Source organism: Macrosteles quadrilineatus, unplaced genomic scaffold (assembly GCF_028750875.1).
Source record: "Macrosteles quadrilineatus isolate MER2022 unplaced genomic scaffold, UCM_ALF_1.0 Scaffold_12__1_contigs__length_5162894, whole genome shotgun sequence".
In the NCBI taxonomy this organism is placed as follows: domain Eukaryota; kingdom Metazoa; phylum Arthropoda; class Insecta; order Hemiptera; family Cicadellidae; genus Macrosteles; species Macrosteles quadrilineatus.
The window spans coordinates 444,940-472,814 of record NW_026542605.1 but is presented as its reverse complement, the minus strand read 5'-3'; the positions used below and the strand labels follow the sequence as shown (position 1 = coordinate 472,814).

The 27,875-nt window shown below is 34.1% G+C and overlaps 2 protein-coding genes across 2 annotated transcripts; both read right to left on the bottom strand.

Moving 5' to 3' along the window:
- Positions 1 to 170: 170 nt before the first annotated feature.
- LOC129004919 (uncharacterized) lies at positions 171 to 27,022 on the bottom strand. Its single transcript, XM_054433625.1, has 2 exons — positions 26,823 to 27,022; positions 171 to 2,970 (listed from the first exon to the last, which is right to left on the bottom strand). The coding sequence occupies exon 2, from the start codon at positions 2,945 to 2,947 to the stop codon at positions 1,229 to 1,231; it is 1,719 nt and encodes a 572-aa protein (XP_054289600.1). The 5' UTR covers positions 2,948 to 2,970; positions 26,823 to 27,022; the 3' UTR covers positions 171 to 1,228.
- LOC129004918 (uncharacterized) lies at positions 13,968 to 26,770 on the bottom strand. The gene is made up of 2 exons (XM_054433624.1): positions 26,527 to 26,770; positions 13,968 to 20,254 (listed from the first exon to the last, which is right to left on the bottom strand). Exon 2 carries the CDS (start codon positions 20,238 to 20,240, stop codon positions 17,958 to 17,960), a length of 2,283 nt encoding a protein of 760 aa, XP_054289599.1. The 5' UTR covers positions 20,241 to 20,254; positions 26,527 to 26,770; the 3' UTR covers positions 13,968 to 17,957.
- Positions 27,023 to 27,875: the final 853 nt, after the last annotated feature.

Below are 27,875 nucleotides of genomic sequence, written 5' to 3'. Positions count from 1 at the left end.
AATTATGATTGTAAATCATCATTTATAGCAAATTATGTTATAACACTAAATATGATAGCTAAAATAAATTAGGTACAGGAATAAAACTGAGGTGATATCTCTTTCATCCACCATTCCTTTAATAATCTGACAATATTAAAATGCCCCTTTCCTATTAAAATACAAAAAATTAATAAGTCTTGATTGAGTTAATATAAAATAATACCACAACTGAACGTTTAAAACCATGTTAGATTCATATTAAACCCTTAAATAAACCATTTACAAAAGAAAAAATAGGAAAACTACAGTATGTCATTGTAAGCTCATAAATATTAATACATTATTACAAATTAGACAAATAAAATTATATAATATTAAACAATATTTTTTAGTGTTCACAATTTTTTTAATACATGTTCAAATAATTTGAAGTAACTGCCGTAACTGGGATTATTTTAACACTAACCAATACACGTAAGCAGGTGAGAAAGTATCGTTGTAATCAAACATATCTATTTTCAGAAAAAATGTTATGATGTACTTTGTCCAAATTGATTTTCTCTGTTAGGTTTTCTACAGAATTGAACACAACATTTATTTCACTTGATTTCAACTAATCAAGTTGGATTGTCAAATCAGGCCTTAAATTATGGAATTCTAAATCAAATAAACACAACATTGTCATTATCATTTTTTGCCAATAGTATCATTAAGAGTCGGCTGGAGTCAATAATTTTGCATTGCCGTTGACCGTCAGGGCATCAGATCCCAGGCGAACAATGGTTGTCCGAGCTCCGATCAGCAAAACATACGTTCACGTTGAAGCATATTAATCATGCACCATAAGCTTAATTAACTAACAAGTAGAAAATTGTATGTGATTCTTAAATATATTTTCTGTGTGTATTAATTTTCGGATCATTTAAACAAGTTTAAGTCAATAGACAAAATAAGAACAATTAAAATTAAAAAGTAGATGGCAAATCACATTTGTGGTTTCAATAGCTTTAAAATGGGATATTTTGCAGCTTTTTATCTTAATAAACAATGCCGTAATATGCTTCAACCATAACAATGGCGTTATGGGCAGAAAATCCAAGATGGCCGTCGGTCCTGCCGACTGTTAATTGTTATATATCAGATCTCAGGCATACAATGGTAATAAATTATCAAGAGTTGCTGTCTGACCCATATTCCCTGTACCTTTTTTGAACCATATAAGTCTCCACTCAAATCTGAAGAGGTTTTACCTGGTTATCATCAACATCCCCTCTGATGTATTGTCTGAGTTCAGTTTTTGCGATGCTACTATTGTTAATTCGCTAAGGCGAATCACTACTGCAGATGGTGTTTCATTTATAACCAATTTTTCATTTTTTATAGGAATTTGAATCCCTTCCAAAGCCAACAAGAGATCTTTGGCAGAAAATTTACCTGTTCCATCGGGTCCAACACATCTGTAAAGGCCCATCGTATCATCTTCAGTAATTTTAGCGATTGGGAATATAAGCAATTTCTTTTGCTTTTCTAGTTCTTTTATTTCTTCCTGTAAGAGAAAACCAAGACGAGGAGTATCACTTATAATCTTAAATGCTTCTGCCCAGTAGTGTGCTGTAACATCTCCTTTAATACCCAGTGTAAGATTGAATGTTTCCACGTTAATTGCATGTCCAGCACCGGCTTTAGCTGCATCAAGCATTTTTGTATACAAATTGATACATTTTAAGAATTCATCTTTCACAAAACCCAGGTAAGCCTCAAGTATGTCTTGTACATCTTTAAGACCTTCTTTTTGTAGCTGGTTAGCTACTTTGTTACTGATTTCCAACAAATCAGAAGTCACTGGATGAATATTTTCATCACTGTTGCCTTTCAACATATTGTTTTCCAAAGCACTTTCAGTTTTAGCATTTCTAAATATCGTGCTAACATATTCCGAGCTGTTTTCCGTGTTCACTGTTGCATGTATAGCTGTTGCATCAACAGGGGTTTGGAATTTTTGATTGTTTTTTCGTGATTCTTCCAGAATCTCATTTGCTTCCAACTCAGCAGCTATCACTTCACTGTTAACTCGGTGTGTAACCGCAAGAAATTTATGTTGTGCCCATGCTGATGCTTTTTCAAAGAAATGAGAAAGCTTTGTCTTGATCCAATTATATATCTTCCATAAAGTGTCTTTTATCCATCCGTAAATCATAGATATTTCTTCTTTGAAGTTATCCTGTACCGTAGTAAGAAATTTGCAAAGTTGAGGCAAAATATCTATTAAATCACCTTTGCCTGATTTCAGTTGCTGAACGTATCCCACTGCTTTCAAAAACATGATTCCATACTTTCGAATACCAGGAACATACTCATTTGCTATACTTAAAAGTGAGTCTGCCTTCTGAGTGTATCTATCCACAGGAGGAATAGTGAAGAAAAATGATGCCACGACCAATCCAACACCAGCCACAAAACCCAAGCATTTCCAAAATACGTTTACGTTTTGCCTCAAGGCAACAGGAGATGAGGCAAAATCAATCTTCAACTTTTTTCCAACATTGTACAGACCATTTACAGGAAAACAATACTGACAAGGGGGTAGATCATTGTTGTTGAAAAATGCGTCCCAACTGTTGAATAATGTAAGGTTCATATCTATGTATTTTGTTCTCTCATTGGATATTAAGACAAATACCGGCATTTTGCAGAGGGTTCCATTTTGTTTCATGTTAGTGACAATGACAATAAAAGAGAGCTTGATTTCTTCTTCACATTGTTGATTAATGATCTGAAGACTTATCTCACTAGGGGTTGAATGTTTGGTTTTATTCATTTTTGTGTGTAAATTCTTAATCGAGGATACTTCTTCCATTAAAGTCCTTAAATTAGTCAATGATATTCGTTTGTATGGTTCCTTGAGTGATTCAAACACTTTGAACTGTTCTTCAACAGCTTCCAACTGCCATTCATCATCTGCCATCTTGAGTTAATTTGGTCCTTTACCTGAAACAAAACCAACTTTTTAAATTACAGTACTTACAATATATTCTAAAACGCATCGATTTAGAAGATGATTCTCGGAAGCGTCACATCCGACTGTAGATGCGGTTATCTGAATTACTATCGAGTCATGTCGACCTATCCGTCACTGACAGTCAACACCAGAATCCAGCTGGTGTTAAGAGTCTTGTCTCTCTTAACACCAACATCTTTTTCATCTACATCTACATCTTTTTCGGTAGATTCTAAATGTATCTTACACGGGGTGTTGAAAAGTTTTTAAAAAGAAGTACTTGGAGCCTGAGTAAACCTGCAGACCAAGTGAATTTCCAACTACCTAGCTGGCTTTTCTCTGAAATATTCCATTAAAACTGTCAGATTTACTATCCATTAAAATAAAAATTATTTTTAATGAGTACTTTCTGCAGGGAATGTAACTAAGTGTGTTCTTTATTTAAACAATAATAGCTTAGTATGAAATAAAATAATTGGCAAAATTTGATCAAAATATATTCCTAAACAAGCAAAATACAACAGTTTATTTATTCTCCAGAAGAATAACATAAGAATTTTAAATTTTTGAAAATTTCTCTGTAACCCATTTGGCATAAAACGCCAATCAAAATACTAAATTATTTGTTTTATTAAGCTCTACAAAATACTCCAGAAAGAAATTTCAAAATTCTATGTTTAAGGGGATCAAAAATGGGTAAACCAAATTTTACCCCATTCCTATTGGAATGGGCATAACCAAGGGATCATGCTGGCGAACTCGTTCAGATAAACATAGGTTTACACGTTCGTTCCTATCGAATCTCATCAAGTTATTGTGCTAACAGACATATCATACATACAAAATTGAATGGTTTGTGTTTTTAGTCTGGGGTCATGTAAACGAAAAAGTAAATCGGTTCTAGGTGTAGGTCTCATTATGATACTTATGGTAATAGCAATAGCTTATCCACTATAAGAGAAATTCGATAAAAAGTGGATTTTTTTCTTTGCCTCAATGTTAGCTGTGTCCAAAATAAAAAAGCATGATTATAAGTTAGTTTTGATATGGTTATGTTTTGTCTTGGCTACTTGATTAGTTGTGTGTGACAGACTTGTTTATTAATCATTAATACAATGAAATAAAAATGTATTTGCGAGTTGCAGTTTGCTCCAACTGGAACCGTTGAGACTGTTCAACAAAGTTTCTTCACCCATCGTACGCAGTCATGACAGTAGCATCCGTTCTAAATGTGTTCTGGAAGTTTCGTTAAACACTCACGTTAGCTCCAGTTTAAGCAAATATCCGTTGAAATTAATAATTTCCATGAATTTGCTACAAACTTAGATATAAACCAGCATGTAGATATAAACCCACATCTTATAGTGAAACCTCAAAAACAAATAATATTCAAGAATGTAATTTTTTAGAGATAAGGCAGGCAGTATTCACAGCGAAATAACATATACATATAATAATACATAAAAATAAAACAAGGATTTTTGTAGACGAGAGTCTGTTAATATTGAATACAGTATTAACATACAGGGCCTGAGGAGCTAAAAAATTGATTTAGAATTATCTCTAGATATTAACAAACTAAGTCCAGCAGTGATGACTCTGTGAACACTGGCTCAATGAGTCAAACTACTATGTTGCACATACAATTCATAACTATAAGCTCATTTCAATAAGTGTAAGAGATACAAAACAGAAGGGAGGTGTATGTATATTAGTTAGGAATGATGTAAAAGCAACTGAATGTAGCAGTATAAAAAAGGTTTATGAGGAATCGGTTTTTGAATGTGTGGGGGTAACTCTTGATTTGTCTGTAGGATGCAATGGAGAAAAATGTTTGGTTGTAGCCATATATAGAACACCAAATAACAGCTTTAAGCAATTCATTGATAAACTTACTCATCTTTTAAACCTGTTAGCAAACTAAAAATAGCTATTTACATTACAAGTGTAGTAAGAGCGTTTTTACATCACGCAGGCATAATTTACCTAAGTGATGTATACACGCTCTTGCGAAACGTGTAACGTACAAGATTTTACCTGACCCGACAATATACAGGGGGTTACATACAATATTCTTCACTATCCATTTCACTCATATTCAAACAGTAACGTTCTTTTACAAACAAAAGCTAGGTTAGGTTAGGAAAATACTTAAAACATAACAATAACATTCAAGCGCACAGCTGATTTCTAGCATTGAATGTCCTTGGCTCCATAGAGTATATTTTTTAAGTTAAGCATTCAATGTTATTTAAATGGGTTTTACCTCACCGAGTGAGTTTTTCTCAACTTTACATCACTCGCGAAGTAAAGAGGTTCTGGTTGTATACATCACGCTTGGGATAGGGAAGTTTAACATAGCGGGTTAGGTAAAAAAATAAAAACATATTTTCGTGTGGAGATTTTAATATTAACCAGCTGAGTAATGACAATGAAAAGCATACTTTTAATTCTGTTCTCAAGTCTTTTAATTTCAAAGTTACTATACTGACACCTACAAGAATAACAAAACTTTCTAGGACATGTATCGACAACATTATCACTAATATAGGAACCAGAAATGTACGAGTAGAGGTAATAGAATTGGGTTTATCTGATCACACTGCTCAGTTATTGTTCGTAAAAAACAAAATAGCTATTTACATTACAAGTGTAGTAAGAGCGTTTTTACATCACGCAGGTGAATGTTGTGCAACGAGCGAAGGCGAGCTGCATAATTCACCGAAGTGATGTAAACACGCTCTTGCGTAACGTGTAACGTACAAGATTTTACCTGACCCGACAATATTCAGGAGGTTACGAGCAATATACTTCATTATCAATTTCACTCATCTTCAACGTTCATTTACAAACAAAAGCTAGGTTAGGAAAATTCTTCAAAGCATAACAATAAAATTCAAACACACAGCTGATTTCTAGTGTTGAACGTCGTTGGCTCCATAGAGGTATATTTTTTAAGTTATCCACTCAATGTTATTTAAATGGGTTTCATTACATCACCGAGTGAGTTTTTTTCAACTTTACATCACTCGAGAAGTAAGGAAGTTGTATACGTCACGCTTGGGATAGGGAAGTTTAACATGGCGGGTTAGGTAAATATAGTTACTAAGAAGGAAATTATTTCAACTAGATTGTTAAGTTCTAAGAAAAGAATTGAACATTTTTCTAATCTGTTAAGTAAGGAGGATATTATTGTGTTTATTTCTAGTGTAGTTCTAGTGTTTCTATTGTGTCTAGTGAGGACTGGTCTATGTGTTTGTCTTCAGTAGGTAGTAATGAAGCTTATAACGGGTTTTTCTCCGTATTCTATGATTTGTTTTTGCAATGTTTTCAAACTAGAACATTTACTTCAAATAAAAAGTCTAAATATGGGTGTGACTGGATGACAAAAGGATTAAAAATCTCAAGTAGGAATAAAAAAGAACTCCATAAAAAATCAAAGCAGACTTCTGACCCAAGTTTTCAAATGTACTATAAAAACTACAAAAATATCTTTAAAAGACTTGTATTTGCAGCAAAAAAAATAGTATATCTTCAAAAATCAAGCATTCCAATAATATTGCAAAAACAACATGGCAAGTAGTTAGGAAAGAGACTGGATTTATCTCAGATGGTTTTCATTGTAATGAGTTGTTAATTGGTGACAATAACATTGTAAAGGGTCCAAGAGATATAGCTGAGGTTTTTAATGACCATTTTAGTAGTGTGGGGCACAGTCTTCCATCGGGGGTTCAGTTCAGGATGCAATAATAAATTACATAAATAATGAAAAGGTACAAAGCTTAACTTTTTCATTTAGTCCAATCACAAAAATAGATATGATTAAGACCATAGCAAGCTTGTCGGCTAAACAGTCATCTGGGTGGGATGAAATCCCAGTTTCATTAATTAAAGAAATTAGTAGTATCATTTTGACTCCATTGGTGCACATCTCAAATATTGTATTACATACTGGAGTTTTTCCTGACAAACTAAAATTTTCCAACATTTTTCCAATTTATAAGAAAAACAGTAATAGAAGTCTAGATAAATATAGACCAGTAGCACTGCTTCCATCATTTTCAAAAATTTTGGAGAAGATTATATTAAATCAAATGGTCACTCATTTAGAAAAGTATAATCTTATTAACGAAAAACAATTCGGTTTTAGACAGGGAAGATCAACAGTTGGCAGTATTTGAGCTGGTAAGTGACTTGTTGAGGGCCTTGGATGAATCACAGACAACATTATTTGGAGTTTTCTGTGATTTGTCCAAGGCTTTTGATTGTGTCAGCCACGAACTGCTGCTAACCAAAATAAGTTATTATGGATTTAGAGGCATAGCACATGACCTGTTTGAATCTTATCTGACAAAACGATTCCAAAGAGTTAAAATGTTCGATGATGACAGAATTGCTCACTTCTCAACTTGGAGGGAGGTTGTCTGTGGGGTGTCGCAGGGATCTATTTTAGGGCCAGTATTGTTTATGTTGTACATTAATGATTTGCCAATCAACATTAATACTCCACTTTATCTTTTTGCAGACGACACTACAGCAATAATTATGGGTCAAAACAAACAAATAACAAAAGTAAAGCTTTTAAATACTCTCCAAGAAATATCTGACTGGCTATCCAAAAACTGTCTTAGTTTGAATTGCTCCAAAACAAAAATCTTAGCTTTCACTTCTAACAATAGAAACAAACAAATAAATGAGGGATTCTTCATGCCAAATGAAAAACTTTGTGAAAATTCCCTTAGTGTGAACTTTTTAGGTTTTACACTTCAGGACAACTTAAAATGGCATAATCAAATTCTGGCCATACAAAAAAAAACTTAATAAATATCTTCGTGCTATTAGAACCAACATCTCAGATATAAAGACATGTCTTCAGGTTTATCATGGTTATTTTTTATCAATTGTTAGGTACAGCATCATCCTTTGGGGTCAAAAAGAGGCCATTCGAGCAATGTTTAAGCTAAAATTTAGAAAATCGTGTAAACAATATTTCAAAAATTCTAAACTATTAACTGTACCAGCTCTTTATATTTTGGAAGTTCTGAAATTCTTTAAAAAACATCAACAATATTTTTCAAACAACAGTCTCAGGGCCAGACTCAGGGTACAAGAAACACAGACATTCTGCGGTACCCTAAGCATAGATTGTCTCTTTTGGAGAAGGGTCCATTTTACATGGCAATTAAACTGTTTAATCACCTTCCACCAGAGATAAGAAAAGAAAAAAAACCAACACATTAAAAAAAACTGGAAACTCATCTAGCTGCAACATCACCTTATAAAGTGGACGATTTTTTTTTAAATGAACAGATCTGTCTGAGTCAGGGGTTGTACTGTATATATATGATCATTTTTGTTAGACTATATCTTATCCATTATATTTGATTTTTTAATAATTAACCTACACTCTAGTTATAATTGATATGCTATCTGTTACATGAGCTATGCTCGAATTTGTAATGATTTTTTTATGGCAAATAAAGAGTTTGAGTTTGTAAGGAGTTGGAGTGAACCAGAACGATCGGGCTACTGGATCCAGATTTGATAGGAAGTGTAGTGGTCTAAAAGTTAGTGGAAAACCCCCTCAAACAACATATTGCAATTTATTTATGTACCATTTCACATCACCAAACCACATGGGCAAGCTAGTGTTGACCCGACAGGTACGCCACCACTGGTCCAGGCAGGTGGTGGCATCAGCAAAGTCTAGGTCTACCTCTGAGCTACGTGCTTAGTAAATACACATAGAACTCTTGCACAATTAATTATAGAGTTCAAGTAGTTGTTTCCGTTTTATACTTTTTGTACAAAACAAAAAAAAGCACTGAACATAATGTATTGAATTTAATATCAACAGCCTCGGCAATGTAAGTCTTTTGTGTACATAAAATATTCACAGTCTAAAGTCTTTTCATTTATGAGTGAATGAAATTTGTTTTGATTAATGATAAAATTGAAATAGGTAACAATGTGCATAAACATAATACAAGATCACACCAATTGGTAGAGCAGCACAATTTGGAATTTTATAAGAAAAAAAACTAGTTATTTAGGAAACAAGTTTTTATACCACCTACCAGAAACTTTAAAATAAGAGAAAAACTCAAATAAGTTTTTAAAATCATTAAAAAGATTTTTAATTGGATCAGCATTTTACTCCATTTAAGAATTTTTTTATTTGAAAATCGCTTTAAAACAAAATAGTATATTTCGTACCTAGGGCCGAAAATGAGGTTTTGCCGGCTCGAGATAGTTTTTAGTTCTTAAATCAATCGAGAGCTGCAAAACCATTTCGGTCCGTGGTACGAACGATATTTTTCACCACACTATACCCTATTCACTATTCACCACTATAATAATGCACACTGATAGTCAACACAACTACAACTTTAAGGTTATGTGAAGAAATAATTTAAGGAATCACCAAAAATTAAAATAAATAGTTGCTAGGCAACGGTGACAATAACACAATTCTATTGCAATGCTATGGATTTTGATTGTGTATTTAAAATGCATTCATGTTTTAAGTAAGTAAGCGGACAGCTGATTTTGCGGCCCCGGTCTGTAAAAACCTGCTCGGTCCCCAAATTACGATGACAGCTGGCATGGCCAGCAAAACGTAACTTTCAGCCACCAATTAACGTATGTAATGCTGCCAAAAACATCATAGTGTGGTGAAAAATCTCTTACGATATCTCTTAAATATATGCTTTTTAATTGAGAGACGGAAGAGTTAAGAAACTCAGCTGAAAGCTTGAATTAAAGATATTAAAAATATAAAAATGTAAATTTAATTTGTACATTAAGTGTTAACACATATTTGAGTCACACAGCTAAGTGTTCTTCAATCATTAAAATGCACGTATAATCAGTAGTTGAGCGCCGACGGACGGTGCCTGCTAGCTGACCGTGCCAACCACTGTAGAGACTTCTGGCTCAGACTGTACCGTTGGAGCATATGAAATTTGGAGATTATGAGTCGCTCTGTTTATTTGGTATTTAAACGTTGGAGTTTGTGAAATTTGGACATTGTGAAACGGTGATTATCTGAATGTTAAGGATTTGGAGATTATGAAACACTCTGTTTATTTAATATATTAACGTTGGAGTTTGTGAAATTTGGACATTGTGAAACAATGATTATTTGAATGTTATAGTTTTGGAGCTTATAAAATTTGGACATTATGAAACGCTCTGTTCATTTAATATTTTAAGCGTTGGAGTTTGTGAAATTTGGAGTTTATGAAACGCTCCCCTTTTGACCTATAAATTTAATGAAATTAAATAGACTAACCCTAATGTTTCTAACATTCACACAAGCCGCTGAAAACCCGCCACACCAGCACCAGTGACTCACTCATGCTTGCTCCTCAAAATAATGGATTTTATCTCCCCCCAAACCTTTCACCCTTTTCTATGGCTTTTATGTGGTCGGGAAGAGAATTCCACATTCAAATTTAAGGTATCAAGAACAATGTATAATAAACTGTTGAGTGGTGAATGGGTGTGAATTAAAAATAACAAGTTTTAAGAGTGGGATGCTAAATATTACAGAAATGAAATGAAAGTTATCAGATAAATATTTTGGAGTTTTATATGAAGGAAATGAAGAGGAATTGAGAGGTGGAGGGTGTGAAATTCTTGAAGTTCATTTAACTTCATTAATGGAAGTAAGTCAAAATAAGGTATAACATAATCATATACTTTAATACTTTATAATGAAATGGCAACCATACAAAATAGGTATTTTAAGCCAAGTATGAATGGAGATGAGTGTAGGATGAGTGGTGTGTCTTAGGCCAAATATGAATCTAATCTGATACAGGAATTTTGTGATCGCTCATCTTCCATCAGGTCATTGATTTTTTTACACCAAAACGCATAGTACAGTATTGGAGGAAAAGAATCACAAGGCAGTGTCAGGTACTTTAACCATTTTACAGTTTTTTCAATGTGATTCGGGATAAAATACACAATAAGAAGTTAGTTAGATTCTTAACTACTGCATTTAACTTATACAACACCTCTTCTGAGGTATAACTATACTCACATCACACAAGAAACCACCAGATATTGGCTGCAAAACTCTAAAACCACTCCCACTGCACGAGGAACTTTGGAACTGGCTCTTTAATCGACCAGTGTACGGTACTCAATCAAGGAGTCTTTTGACCTGAGAAGGTAATGGAGAACAGAATAAACTACCGGTACCTAAATAATTATTGTAAAGCAAAAACAATTTTCTATTTTTTTTATTTTGATGCCAATATATTTCTTAAAGAAATTACTAAAAAAGATGGTGTCTACTGTATTTATTTTTACAGTTATCTGATGTGCATCCACTTGACTGAAATAATATATTTCATGCCTAGGGCCGAAAATGAGGTTTTGCCCGCTCGAGATAGTTTTTCCGACTACTTCCTTCACCACTTCCTTCGTCGTGGACCTGTTTCCCTCCCTTCCCATAGCATTTTAGTATCGCAGATAAATTAATCTAACTGTCACGAAGGGTTCCCACACTCCACACCTCTTGCCTTGACTACATCCTTTATTAATTCCTTCGTCGTAGACCTGTTTCCCTCCCTTCCCATAGCATTTTAGTATTGCAGATACATTGATCTAACTGTCACAAAGGGTTCCCACACTCCGGTCTGCTTGCCTGGACTACTTCCTTGACCACTTCCTACGTCGTGGACCTGTTTCCCTCCCTTCTCATAGCATTTCAGAATTGCAGATATATTAATCTAACTGTCACAAAGTGTTCCCACACTCCGGACTGCTCAATTGCAGATACATTCATCTAACTGTCACAAAGGGTTCCCACACTCCGGACTGCTCGGCTTGACTACTTCCATCACCTTTTCCCACGTCGTAGACCTGTTTCTCTCCATTCCCATAGCATTTTAGTATTGCAGATACATTAATCTAACTGTCACAAAGGGTTCCCACACTCCAGACTTCACGCCTTGACTACTTCTTTCATCACTTCCTACGTTAAAGACCTGTTTTCCTCCGTTCTCATAGCATTTTATTATTGCCGATACATTATTCCATCTGTCACAAAGGGTTCCCACACTACGGACTGCTTGCCTTGACTACTTCTTTCAACACTTCCTTCTTTGTGGACCTGTTTCCCTCCATTCCCATAGCTTTTTAGAATTGCAGATACATTAATCCAACTATCACAAAGGGTTCTCACACTCCGGACTGCTCGCCTTGACTACTTCCTTCACCACTTCCTTCGTCGTGGACCTGTTTCCCTCCCTTCCCATGGCATTTTAGAATTGCAAAAATTAGCTGTTGTCATAAATTTAAAAAAATAATAGTGCTGCACCCTGTTAGTAAACCTATTACCTTTTTAATGCTATTGAACATCACAGAATCAAATAATTGTTTAGTTGAACCAGCTGTTAAGATGCTTTAATTCCATTTAAATATGAGTACTCATAAGGTTAGCATGGGAAACTCCAGAGCCACTGGGCGGAGCCCTTTTGACATACTGCACCAAACTTCACACAAACCACCCTTGAATAATGCCATAGATTAAAAATACTCCTCTTGAGGAGTATGTTTAATCTATGATAATGCTTAATAATGTCTGGATGTTTCATTACAATCTGTTGAGCGGTTTTGGAGTCCATAAAGGACAAACAAACAAACAAACATACATTGGATTTTATATATATAGATATTTGTAATGTAAATGTGAATTTTAATACTGAACATAAATTGTATATAACTGCCGACTAATATTGATAAGTTCAATTTATTATTCTTATAGTTGTGAAATTATAATGACATATATTCATAGACGCCAAACTGTTTACTCCATGAATGAAAGAGTTTAGAGTAAAAGTCCTCTCTGTCTTAAGTAGACAACAAAATTGTTGGTCGCAAAACGTAAACAAATAAAAAGAAGAAGAAGGTAGCTTCTAATGTTATTCTTATGGGACAAATTTAAAAATGTATTTTAAGGTTTTATAATTACTACTGAATGGAATCGTCTAGAATTTTAATGGTGTCTTTACACTGGTGTCCTAATTATCTGTGCAAAATTTGAACGCTATAAGTGCAACGGTTCTTGAGTTTTTAGGTGCGAACACAGTCACACACACACTCAAGCGGACAACTAATCTCTGACTCCGCTATACACGATATTACCCAGAATGCCAACCGCATGGTAAAAAGCGTTAAGTACTTTGAGAGAGCTTTGCCTGTCAATTCGTAGGCAGCGCCACCAGCGTTGCTATGCTGAGTCACGCTGAGTGCATAGCAACGCTGGTGGTGCTGCCTACGAATTGACAGGCAAAGCTCTCTCAAAGTACTTAACGCTTTTTACCATGCGGTTGGCATTCTGGGTTATAGTAGTATGTTTTCTGTGTTGCTAGGCAGGCGTGACAATGAAACAATTCTATTCCAATGCTATGGATTCTGATTGTGTATTTAAAAGTAAGCGGGCAGCTGATTTTGCGGCCCTAGGGATGTAAAAACCTGCTCGGTCCCCAAATGACGACGAAAGCTGGCATGGCCAGCAAAACGTAACTTTCAGCCACTAATTAACATATGTAAAACAGCTAAAAACATCATCGTGTGGTGAAAAAATATTTTTATAATTAAAAAAGTTGTATTGTTACTGTAGTCAATCAACAGTCATTCATCAGTTGTGTTCAAAATGTTAACAATAACTGTGTACCTGTGACCTGTGTACACCTTTAATCTATGGTCCTACAACCAGTTTTCTTTGTGTACACCATTTTGCCTAGCTTACTTTGTATTTTTACGTCAAAAATATTGAGTGTGACAAAGTAAAAGAGTGTAAGCAAACTGAAACAACAAACCCAATCCCGAAAAAGCAAAGAAAAAAATGTGTAATGTTAAAATAAAACTTTAAACAGAAACCCCCCAGCTAAAGTTTTAGGCAACCTAATGTAGTGTTTATAGTACAACTGTATTAGGGAAATTAGGTAAAAGAGGATGATTAGTAAGAATAACACGTTTATTAAACAAACAGAATAATAAACATTAGGATAATTGAAAGGCACATAATTAGCACTCTAGTTTTACATGTCAGAAGACTTAAATTTGTAAACGTACAGCACAGCATAAATATTACAGTCTTCAATTAAACAATGAGTGTTAATATTTTTATTGTGACACATCAAATTCACTGAATATCAAGCTAGCATTTACAATCCTAACAGAAATTTCAAAGTTTTAATAAAAAATACAAGACATTACATCATACCTGACAGTAGCCAAACAAACTTGGATTTATAATAAAAATAAATGTTTTCATTTAATTTTCAGTTTGATATAAAGTAGTATAAAATAAGTCTTGTGGTTATTGATGGTTCTGGAAACATTACACAATACTTCAAAAAGGCACATACACATCACATTGTTTTTAGGTACCTTTTTAGGGGGTGTTTTTTGTTATTTAGACTTAAGCAGTGAGCCACAAATACAACTGGAGGGAGGTAGCACTGAATGAGAGAATTGAGACATTGGCTGCCATTGTTACAATGGGTAAAGTACATTGTTGTACTTAGTACATTGGAACTAGAATATGGGATTGTATTAAAGCCATGAGCCAAATGAGTTGGCCGATTACCCTTGTTGGTACTAAAATATTACAATTTTACAGCATGTCTAATTTCTAGCAAAATTGCCGTACCAGTGCTACCTCCAGTTGTATTTCTAGCTTAGTGACATAAAAGATTAAAAACGTTTTCCCTAAGTTTTTTCAAAAGTTGTATATGATAGGCCTAGTAGCATTTTGTTCACTTGAATTAGTTTAATTGCAAAACAGCCAAGTTCTTGATATTTTATTTGGCCCACTCTTTGCTCAATGGTAACTGAACAAAACAAAACTTAGGCTACTTATTTATTCCAAGTTACATTTATAGACTAAACTAATTCAGGGGCTACAAAATGGAATTTTGTTACATTTATAAGTTACAGGAAATGGTCCTAGGTAGGTTATAAAAGTTCTACTGTACCAAAAAGATTAATACCCCCGCCGCAGCAAACCTGCAGACTAAGCGAATTTCCATTTGACTGATTGGATTTACACTGAAATGTCTACTTAAAAATTTAACATTTATTCTTGATTTAAATAGAATTAGTTTAACAAGTACTTAGGTTTGCTGCATCAGGGAGGGTAAAACTGTTTTTTTTTTTTGTAAAATGTGAATAGTTAGTAAGAAATAAAAACATTTTCCAAATTTGATCAAAATATGTTCACAAACAAGCAAACTACAACAGTTTACTTATTCTCCATAAGAATAACATGGGAATTTTAAATTTACAATTTTTAGGAATTTTCTCCGTAACCATTAGGCGCATAATAACGCTTCAATATACTAAATTATTTGTTTTTTTAAGCTCTACAAAATGGTTTGGAAAGAAATTGCTAAATTTTATGTTTTTTGGGTCAAAAATGGGAAAAACCTAGTTTTACCCCATAAAACCCCCCGTAAACCCCCGTTCCCATGGACCGATCATGCTGGATCGCGAACTCGTTCGAATAAACGTAGGTTTACACGTTTGTACCAAATTTCATCAAAATCGGATCATTTTTGCTCGAGTTATCGTGCTAACGGACACATATATATATATATATAAATATATATATATATATATGAATTTGAACGGATGGTGTTTTTGGCCTCTAGGGACCTCAAAATGAAAACAAAAATCGGTCCCGCGTCCAGGTCTTACCATGAGTACTACGGTAATAGCTTATTCCCTATATGGGAAATTCGCTAAAACTAAGATAAATGTAGTTTTACAATCACACTATTTCCAATTATTGGTTTGAATACCATCGTATTAAATCAAACAGGCCTATTCAGGGCATAAAATAACATGTTAACTGGGTGAAACCAGTGCTGAGATTTTGTCGCCCAGTGACTATGGGTGGTGCCGGCATATTTTTTTAATGATTCACATTTTAAATGTATTGGAATTTAAAAAATAACACTATGTAAATATTTTAGAGTATTGAGCTGTGATTTTGGCCCAAGAGGTTGTGAAAGGAGCCTTGGCCTGTTACAACATTCTAGAATACATAATTAAGTGAGATTATATGGACTATTTACAAGCAAATAAAATTGCAAAATTCATTAAAAATACGTAGAAATGTTGTGATTTTCACTTAAATTTATGGAAAAATTTCCAGGTGGGACCTCGGACCCCCCTTTTTGATGGGATGGGGGGGGGGTATTAAGTCCGTCACCACTGTCGTCCAGTGGAAATCCCTTAAAAATAAGCTCTGGACCTATTTGTTATTTTCATTACTGAAGTAAGACTTTTAAATGGCCAGTTAGAGGGACCTCATAATGACAACTGCGGACTAAATCAAATGTGTTGGTCAACATGTCTTTCCTAAACTCAATAAAAAAGTTGACACACAAGGCTTGCCATGTGTCACAGCATTTTAATCTAAATTGAAATGTCACTTTGGCTACTAGTTGCACAAATAAGTTTACAATATAAAATAGGTACTATGAACACCCCCATTTACAATCACGTGTACAGTTATTATTATTATTATACTTAAGTATTATTACAGTTCTGTATAGATGGAAAGGGGAGATTACTACATCCAATAAATAATACTTAGCAGCACTTACATAATCACATTAAAATGCCAATAAAATATTACGATAAAAAATGTGAGCTTAAAAAGAATATTGCCACGTGTATGAATATCACAAATACGACACCAAACATTATCATGCTGGCACTTCTTTCCCTACATGTATTAGTAACACTCATATTTCCCTTGTCTGACTAAAATAAAATGTCAATCAAAAGGTTGTCAATTACTCTTATTCATCTTAAAATTAAAATAGATCAGACTAGACTCATTCTTTGGCACTTTATATTTTAGTAGTAACTATTATTGTAATAAATATTAACAGCCATAAATTGTAATAACACTTATTTGTTTTATGGGATTCACTGATGTAATTTAACACCTAATTAAAACTTGAATAAACTGAGTTTTTACTTACTCAAACAAAATAATTGATATTGTGATAAACAACACAGATTGTGATTGTGACCAAATGAATTGATGAACATAATAGACTTTACCCTCTACTTTTCATTTGGTTTTAAATACCAACTCAAAGTAATTATGTGAACAATGGTTTAATTGCTTTGTTACCTAGAACATCTGATTCAGCAGCCAGCATTATTTATTAGTCAGAAGATTAAACGACTAGAATCAAGTTTCAACATCAAAAACCTCTACACTTTTCTATGGATTAATTTTGGGAAACTAGCTAAGAGTTAAATTAGCACCAATAGATTGTTTGATATACATTAACCCATTGACAACAGATTTTTTTTAATTCATCTATAATATTTTTTAGAAAATGTCCTTTTATGTTTTATAAACGTACATGTATTTCAACAGATTTGTCCATACTTAAAAAAATCTGTGTCCTCCTCTGTACCAATTTAAAAAGAAGCAGAGCAGATGTTGTGTGCAACCGTTTTGAAATTACTAATGCTGTAACTTCCACCCAAGCCGCGGACACTGCTTATTTAAGATAGGTCCTCCACTCCATCTAAGCCATACATTAACAGGCTCAATATGGATTACATATGTAAAGGATTTGAATCCGTGCATGTAGAAAAAACTTGAACACTACACTCGTCAGACTTAGCCAACTGAACTATCATGACACCGTCGGCCAAACGGGTTTAAGCACACGATGACACTAGCGCTTGCAGGCTAGATTCAACATTTAAAAATTAGTTTTTTTAAATTTGATTTAAAAATTATATGTACTAGAGGGCTGGTGGGTTAGCAGTATGACTATCTCGCGGCGAATTGAGGTGATGTGCTAGACCTGAAAGTCGTTGTCAATGGGTTATATTTGGTATTATAGATTATAACACGCTTGGATCAAATATAAACTCACCTGATTTCTAAAATAAAATCAATTCTGAGCATTGTTTAGGCCTACTTTACTACCATTATTAAACCTGTTGCAGTGTTTTCTTCTGTTATACCACAAAAAACTACAATTTGTACATTTGGTTGATCATTGATTGAAAACATGACTATGTCCTTTTCTTGGATGCGAGAAAGGTTTTCTGCATCAAGATTAAGGCGTTTGTTGTCAACAACAATGGGCCCCACAGCATCTTTTACAACAAGGAGTAACTTATCTAAGGACAATTCACCTGTGCCGTGAGGACCGTAGTATTGGTACATTCCAGAAGTTAAAGCTTCCCACACAGGTATAGTGCTTCGATCTTTAGTGTTTTTCATATCTTTGAGCTTGGATTTGATTTTGTAAATAGTACTATCAGTGGTTACTTCACTTAAAATTTCTTTCAATATGTGATTACTTACTTCCCCTCGTACCCCAAGCATGCTATGGAATATTTCAACACTGAATCCATCCCCTGATGCTGCTTTAGCTGCTTTTAGGGATTTCATGTATTCGTCAAGTTTTCTTTTATGCTCGCTTACAACGACATGTTTTACAGAATCTAATATGTCTTCAAAATCCTCAATATCATTGCAACACAAATTACTTGCATCAATAACCTCACTGCAACTTTTCAGAAGGTTTTGAGTTTCTGGATTGAGGTTATCATCATCTAGGCTTTCACATTCATCATTGCAGTCGAAACTGGCGGGGTTGTAATCCAACTTCAAACTCTCATGCAAACTAATAACCGATCCTTCAGCTTCATTGATCAATAATTCCATCTCATCTTCCATATCAATTACTTTGGAGCAAAAAATCTGTTTCAGTTCCTCAGAGGCAGTTTCAAATAATTTGGAGACAAATTGTAAGAATTCATCAATAATTGAACTGAAAAATTTTTTTATCCGGTTCACAACTTCCAAGATTTCATCTTTATGGTTGTTGTACAGTTTTATGAATTTTTCTCCCAGATTTTTCAACAGAACAAAATCAGAAATTTCATGAGTTCTCCAGCACATTACATCATGACCGATAGATTGGCATGTATAAAGAATCTCTTGCAATCTCGGAGAATATGCTTTCACAGCCTCAAACAAAAGCAACTGTAGGGTTCCTGATATTCCCACCGTTGCAAATTTATTGGTTTCCTCAGAAACATTAACTGGTAAACCCTTTGCTTTTCTTTTAGCAACTCGTCTTCTTAAATTTCTTTTCTGAGTCTTGGTCAACTTCTTTTGAGATGATGCTTCCACTACAGCTAGATTCATATTGTTAACAAGCTGTGATGTCGCTTTTGCTGAGGCAATTGCATTGCAAAGAAACAACAACTCACATGATAGGTCAAAAACATCTTTCTTCGAAAGGCTCCCTTTGTTGTACTTATCAGCAAAGTTGAAGAGGTTTTCTACAAAGCCAAAACCGCTGATCACAAGAGAAGATGCTGTTAGTGCGTGTAATCCAAATACACTGAGCTTACCTAAGGATCGACCACTTTCAACTACTTTTTGAGCTCCTCTGAGTGCAGCCATTTGCGACAAGCCAACTGCTGATGATCCAATGGCCATCCAGGCAGATCTGGACTCTTGATCTTTCAGTCCGATGGATTGATCATGTTTATTCCTATCATACAAAGAGCCAACACTCCTAGTTACACTGTACACTCCAGTGCAGAGAGCAGTAGCTCCTGCTGCAGAGAGGGCTACAGGTGCCACAGACACAAATGCTCCTGCAGCAAAAACACCTGCAGCAGCTACGGCTGCCACTGATCCAGCTGTGTCCAAACAGTTTGTAGCTTTGTTGAATAGCTTACTTGCAGGCGAAAAGGCAAAGCCCACAACAAGTTCTTTTTCCATATCATACTCTCCGCCTACTGGGAAGCAGTATTCACATTCAGGTAATTTGTTATTTTCAATAAACATATCCCAGTTCAGGTAAACTCTGGAATTAATATCAATGAATAAGTTCCCAGTGTCAGTTATAATCCTAAAAACTGGCGTTTCACATAGGGAGCCTTTGAGATTGAGGATTAGTATTGTACAAGAAAATTTGATTGGATCACGATCACTCTTTTCTATAATTTTATCGCAGATAGATTTTATGTGCTTCAATTCCTCTTTCTTATACCCCGTGTTGTAATTTGTACTGCTGGGCAATTCTTCTGGTTTCCCACACGTAGCATATCCCACTTTTTTTTTAAGCAGGAAAAGGTCTTTCTTATCAATTTCATCGCAATGTCTTGATCCCAAAGTTTCATAATAAGCAGCCTGCTTTTCAATAGCCAGTTGTTTCCACTCTCCCTCTTCCATGATAAGAGTAACTCCTGAAAAACAATTAATTATAATGAAATTTTCTATCAAAATTGTTTATAAGATAGGTTTTGCCCTATCTTATCCCTATCTTTGACCCTAAGGATTTGTTATGCACTATTTAATTTTATGATTTTAAATGTTGCTATCTAAATCATCCTTGTATAGGATATAAATAATTAATAAATATAGTTGTATTTAGACCACACCACTTGGCAAACACATCCCTACCCTCCATTTACACTTCATGGGTGTACTTGATTTTAAAACACAATCGGTGACACACAGAGTTTTTTTGGGGTCGTTTAAACATTAGAAAAACAATGTTCTTTATATATTTTATTATGATATTCTGTATATTTGCATTACTTTGTTAGATTTTGAGTGTGCCAAGCCTATCTCAAAAATTGAGTTACTTCTTTACAAGACTATAAGATTTGTTTTCATCTAGCATATTTTCAGTTTGCCTGTAATTAGACATCATAAAATAATTGAGATGGGAAATACCATTACTTTGCAGTAATAGTCAGGAACATTCCTTAGCTTTTCGGTAATAGGTGAAATAATACTATTGTTTTTGTTACCTATTACTTCCCTTTCCAGTACATTTCAGCCGGTCGTTCTTTTGCAGGATTATCTTTAGTTATTTTAATTCCTTTTACAAGTCTATTACACCTTGATTATTGTAACTTTCTATTTGCCATGGGACGAAAATAGAATTAAATTATTAAATACAAGACTTGTAATACTGTTTTCAGCATCAAGTAATCTTTTCAACATATGCTTTATCTTTATAAGTTTATTCAAACGATCCAGAGGCCATCATGAAATAAAACAAAACTTCTTTTTTATCTTCATTTTTTTCAAATGAAGATTAAAAATGGATTTTAATAACAAAACTGGTATTTTTTAATTGAAAGAATGTAGGATGACAACAAATCCGGCCTTAGGCTGCTCCTACATTGGAAGTGGAATTTTTTTCAAAATGGGGTGCCGTCTCCCCTCCTACACTAGGGCCTGTTGTGGTGGTGGGAAGGAGATTAAAGTCAACTTCCGGTCTGAAAAAGCCACTTCCGGTGTGATTTTGGATTTGAAATTATCACCATTTGGTAGACTGTACGCCCAATTTATTTAGTTCTGTATTATTTGTTGTTTGTAAGAAAAGGTTTCCCTCATTTTTAAATGGGTGCACGGGTGGTTTTGGACACCCGGTATATATTCCATAAACTAGGTATTCCACATCATATATAGGTTAGAGTTCGCAAACCAGCATGATCGGACCATGGGCACTGGCTTTCATGGGGGGTTTATGGGGTAAAATGGGGTTTTCCAATTTTTCACTCCAAAAATATAAAACTTCCCAATTTATCTCTAAGACCATTTCTCTCTAGACCATTTTGAAGAGTTAATAAAAACAAATAATTTAGTATATTGAAGTGTTTTTGTATTGTTATTGGTAAGGGAGAAAATTCAAAAATTTTGATCAAACTTGGCAAATCTTATTTATTTCATACTAAGCTAGGTAGTCTATCAATTATGTTTTACTAAAAACGCACTTTATTGCCCTCCCTGTAGCAGCAAACCTAGGTACTCATTAAACCTAATGTTATTGAAATAGATTTAACTTAACCTAGCCTAATTGAAAATCAAATCAAGCTAATGGAAAATTGCTTACTTTACAGGTTTGCTGTGACGATTGTAACTTATTTAGAAATTATGCATATTAAGGTGACCATAGGAACCAATAGTAATTTATATGCCTATCAATAGAAACTAGATTTTTAACAGAAAACAATGTTGCAAAAAATTTTTCTGCGGTGACCAAAACTGAATAAACTATGATCGTTTGAATTTTATTACTGTAAAGTAATGCTTATTGTCTGCTTCTCTGTCACCATTATTAGGTTAAGTGAATTGAATACTAACACAAACATGAACGATTAAAAGGATCGTCTAGGAAAGAAGAAGACGGCAAACATTAAGTTTTTACGAAGAGGACAAAGCAGTAACTTAGAGGCATTTGTAAATGCAACTGAGCGTTGATTAAGTTATTGTGAACTCAGTTCTTATTTACACATGCGATGCGAGATAGGTAGGTCGGGTGTTATGTGGATTCGTGACTGTATTAAGTGTTTTGAAGTTAGGTTTAGGCCTATGTGAGATTAAGTTAGGAAGGTAAAGTTTAGGTTATAATGAATCAAGTTGTTGATTTAGGCCTAAATTATAAGTTATGTTATCTCGAGACTGATTTTGGGTTCTATCCATATCAAGTGATCCATAAATAAAATAATTGGTTGCTTCACCATTTTTTTAATAAATATTATTTTTATCCTAGATACCTATATCAATTCTGGGTTAAAAAGTGATTTTAATTTTTTTTATCTCTTTTGTTACTCCTACGGCGGCCATTTTTGTTTTGCGGAACACTCAAATTTTTGCTCATGTAAGGGTTTGCGTTAACTTGCATAACTCGGTAACCATGAACACTAGTGTGATGAAACAAAAAGCATTTTAATCTGGAAGAAACATCCTAAGTATTAGGGTATGTTCAGTTCATATTTATTGAAATGTTTATCAAAAACAGTTTTCAACCCATCTCAACATTTCATAAGAAAACAGAAAAATTTCAACTTTTGAAGGCGTATTACCATTGGAACTTATAAAATCTCAGACTTCTTGATTTTTTTTTGTGTGTAGCAACTCAGTAGAACTGTTTGAATTTCAAATATTAACCCTGAGACTTAATTCCATTAAAAGTTATAATTTTTCAAAAACTGAATTTTTTTGAAAAATTCAAATTTTGAGTCTCAATATCTTTGTTGGGACAAAGTTTAAAAGTCTGAAATTTTTACCAAAACCCCACTGAGCCCACTTTTTATGTGGTCATTATGGTTGTTATAGGCCTACAGTAACTGCTGTATGAATTTCATCTTTGAGATTTACTTTTAAGCTAAGTTACAGTATCATGAAAATTGCAATAAATTCATAAGCTCGGCCAACGCGGCTAGTACTGTAGGTAGCTTAAAGATTAATTTATAAATGTAGGTAATTATTTTATTAATGTAAACTTATCTTAATGTAGGCCCTACATTTCAAAAATCCAAAACAGATTTTCAACTTAAACTTTGTACCCAAAGTACAAATTAGCCTATATGTAGGCCTACGGTACTAAAAATATTTTAAAATTCATAAAAAGTCGCCATTTCATCGAAAAGTATTAAAGTATTAATACCGTAAATCAAATCCTGCAGAATTTTAAGTTTTATTCATCATTCAATTTAAATAAAACGTAGTCAATTCCAATAAAAAGTGTTTATTATGGTATTTTGAAAAGAAATAACTCATATTCTGAGGGAACTGATAGAGTCTCCAGTCCCCACAGGAAGTCGTAAATGAGTCACAAAACACAGAATTTCATAACAAAATAATTCATTTTCATAACAGATGAAGAAATCACTCAACACTACAACAACAAAATCCTGGACCGATTTGAGAACTGTTTAAAGATTACTGGAACAAGAAGCTTACTTTGTTTTAGGCTTATTCCTGTACAGTAAAACAGACAGTAGTAATGTTAGGTGCTTCATAACCTCACTAGCAACTGAATATGAAGTTCATTAAACATCAAAAGCTGTAAAAATTACACTTCATACAAAAGACTCTATATTGCACGTGTGTATGAAAATCAGTGGTGTAAGCAGTTCAAAAATTATAAATACAAACAGTTCTACTGAGTTGCTACACACAGAAAAAAAATCAAGACTGAGATTTTATTTGTTCTAATGGTAATACGCCTTCAAAAGTTGAAACTTTTCCGTTTTCTTATGAAATGTTGAGATGGGTTGAAAACTGTTTTTGATAAACATTTCAATAAAATATGTAGGCTACTGAACATAATATTTAGGCTGTTTCTTCCAGATCAAAATTCTTTTTGATTCATCACTCTTGTGTTCATGGTTATACCGAGCTATGCAAGTTAATGCAAACCCTTACATGAGCAAAAATTTGAGTGTCCCAAAAACAAAAATGGCCGCCGTAGAAGTAACAAAAGAGATTAAAAAAAAATGTAAATCACTTTTGAACCCAGAATTGATAGAGGTATCTAGGATAAAGATATTATTTATTTTAAAAATGGTGAAGCAACCCCTGTTGGATCACTTTCAAAAATACTTGATTGGTGTGTAAGTTAATTCTTGTCAGAGCAGAAAATCCTTTGCACCATTTTTTTAAGGTAAAAAATCTAGTTTCTTATGATAGCCTATATAATTACAGTACTTTAGTATTATCCGGAGGCCACCCTTATACAGCACACTAGCGGTTAAGTTATGTTATAAATATAATTGTTGTAGGACATTCCTTGTTTCATTATGAATCAAACAATACCAAATGAGTCATACTTTCGCTCGCTAAATCCCGTCCAAGTAGGCCAAGGTGAAGTCGTTAACCGGAGCGGACACATTCACCTGTCATAGCCTGTATCTGGTGTGGCAGCTAGCAGCAGCGACGCCTTCAACTCGATCCTCGCCGACATCGCTGCCTTTTGGCAGGCAGAACTCAAAGGCCGCTAATTGTAATCATGTCACTTATGGACAGTAAGTCAATTAAAGTAGCCTATGTTCTTTTCATTTATGATAACCCAACCTAACATAACCGCCGCAGCGCGCTGTATAAAGATGGCCTCCAGATAATACCAAAGTACCTAAAGTACTATAGGTTCCCATAGTCACCTTAATTTGCATAATATTACCAGGTACCGTAGCCTATTTATTTATACCATACAGTATTAAATTTAAAACTATTACTTTATAGCTTAAGTTTTTAAATATCTAACCAAATAAATATCAATTAGCCTAAGTTTAACTTATAGCCTACAGTTATCATTATTCATTCGATAATGTATCGCAGGTTCACTGCGGAAAACCCAAAGTTCCAAACATTTTGTTCCACATGCCAGTGGGAAAAATGTCAAAAATCGTGCGCAGACCCTATTTAAATTGCATTATCCTATTAACTAGAATGTAGGCTAAGTTCAACTTATAAGTTGAGTTACCTATAAATAAATAAAAAGGCCTTTATGTACAAGCGAGTTTCATAATCAAAAGGATTTAAGTTTACCTACTAGATTTAGGTTTTAAATAAAAAAATTCAATTTGAATTTTTAAATAAATAGCCTAGGGGATTAAATTAGCATTTCTAATTATTTTCTAAAATTTTTAATCCCATTTAATGTTAGTTTTAAGACATGTTTGTGCTAAAAACCAGGCAAGTAATTTGAAATACCCGAAATCAAGAAAAAATTCAAAGTGGTGATCGCTTTTATTACACTCACAGTGTTCAAATTAAATTACAAATATAAAAAGTAAAACATTTTCTTCCCTATTAAGTTTTTGGTTTTTTTATATCATGCTAAGCCATATTTTGTGGGCTTATATTAAGAAATATCAAATAAACTTTGAGTAAAAAGTGAAATCTTTCAGTTCTCACATCCTCTGATGCCACAGTGCGTAAGTTAACTTCCCTAATAATTTTTTTAACAGTTTTAAAACCTTTTAGATTTTTGTTTAAGTTAGGCTACGGTATGCAAAAATATGTTATACCTTTATACCATGTATCCATAGATGACCAGTAGTGACTGGATAGATTTCGTCAAATAAGTTATTTGTTAAAATACGGTACTCATATTACTTTATGATTTGAGTACCTTATTTGATTATAATAGGTATAAGTTAAGCATAATCAATCACAATAATAGCAGGCCATAAAATAAAACATTCATCCATCAACCGTTATATTTGCTTAAAAACATATTAATAGCTTAAACAGTAAGTTACTTATCTTTAATTTAACTAACTTATTCGTAACTTACATGAATAGGACGAGTCGTCCTCTAAGTTGGTTAGGTTTCTAATATTGCGATTCTATTTTAAGTTCTAATTTTGTTTACATGATGTTCTTAGTTATAAATAAATCTTTTAAGTAGGCCTACATGACTGCTAGGCTACCGTATTTCAGTAACTAGATATAGAATTTTCTTACCTATGACATTACATATAGCTGTCCTAATCGGTAAATGTGTTTCGTTGCTGGTTTGGTTAAATGTTATTAGTATAAACACAATGCCCCCCCTCCCCCCGCGATACGGGGAGCGGTCGGCTGGCTGGCTTCAACAAAACTCGAGCGTGTCCTCTCCTTATTGTTTAATCCTCCTATGGCTAGGCCTAGTCACAATAGCACAGGCCTTTAATCTACCATAGCCTACATTTAAGTTAGGTCTAATCATACTTACCCAAATGAAGAAAATAATAAGAATTTGAAGGTTCAAGGTAGCCTAGGCCTCGGGAGATGAAGTTAAACTTCAGGTGGAGTATAAAATCGGTTAACTTGAAAGGAATAACTTCATTCACTTGCGCAGCATGTAAGCTCAAGACAAAATGAACTCATTGCTATAAATAGTTCACACAGTACACACAGATGGTCAGCTCAGTTTGTAAATTATCCCAAAACAAAATTACCCACAAAAATATTGACCTGTAATAACATAATTGTATAATGTATAGAAATATTCAATATTCTTAAGCGTACCTATGTTGATATTTTAAGCCCAACGTTTCCTAATCCCTTTCTTCAAGTTTCAAGAAGACATAAAGTTACATGCCGTGTTGTGTTGCACTTTGTATTTGCAATTACTCTACTCCTCCTCTTCTCTACTCTACTTTGATTTTGACTTGACGTTGAAACTTTGTCTCTGTATGTCTGGTGCTGGTCGGTGTTCTCTCTGCTAAGTGCTAATATAAGACAATACTCAATAATAGTCTCTTCGAAAGCTTCTCTTTCTACTCTAGTCCTAGTCTACTTAACACTCTGTAGTGAACAGAAACAGAACACGTCCACTTGCAGCCAGGTCGTGGTCGTGGTTTTAGCCTCGACTCACACATCACACATCACAAGACAATGACTTTCTTCGACAATCTGGTTTCTGTCTGGTTCAACATGAACCACCAATTATAAACTGGTCCTGGTCCAGTCCCGGTCCCCCAGACTCCCAGTCCTGGTTGGTCCAGTCCACTGAGCTATAACGATACACGTATCACCAAAGTTAACATACATCTCAATTACTAGGTGGCGTTTGCAGAGGCATCCACAAAATTGAGCGGAGTCATCAAGGGTTCATATTATATTGTTTTTGTCATACTGCAGTAAAAAAAACAGTCGTTTTTAATGCATGCATTGCGGGTCTAAAGTAGCGTGTTTACTCTTTAGGGAGTAAAAATAGTTTTTAGCCTCTATGGAGTAAAAATCATCTGTTGTCAACTCGGTTGTAAATTTCGATTGTAAACGATTGCATGTATCTAAAATATGTATCGATTCGCGCTTCGTAATCATTTCAACCTACAGTCTACAGTCTCTTCCCATAGCATTTTAGCATTGCAGATACATAATCCATTCCCACACTCAACACTGCTCACATTTACTACTTCCTTCAACCACCCCACCCCCTACGTTGTGGACCTATTTTTCTCTCTTCCCATAGCATTTTAGGATTGCAGATACATTAATGTAATTGCCAAAGACTGTCCCCATAATTTGCATTGCTAGCCTTACTACTTCCTTCACCATTTCCTACGTCATAGACCT

Bases quoted from the DNA above. Each gene is read 5' to 3' on its own strand.
- LOC129004919 (XM_054433625.1), bottom strand. From the start codon at position 2,947: ATGGCAGATGATGAATGGCAGTTGGAAGCTGTTGAAGAACAGTTCAAA.
- LOC129004918 (XM_054433624.1), bottom strand. From the start codon at position 20,240: ATGGAAGAGGGAGAGTGGAAACAACTGGCTATTGAAAAGCAGGCTGCT.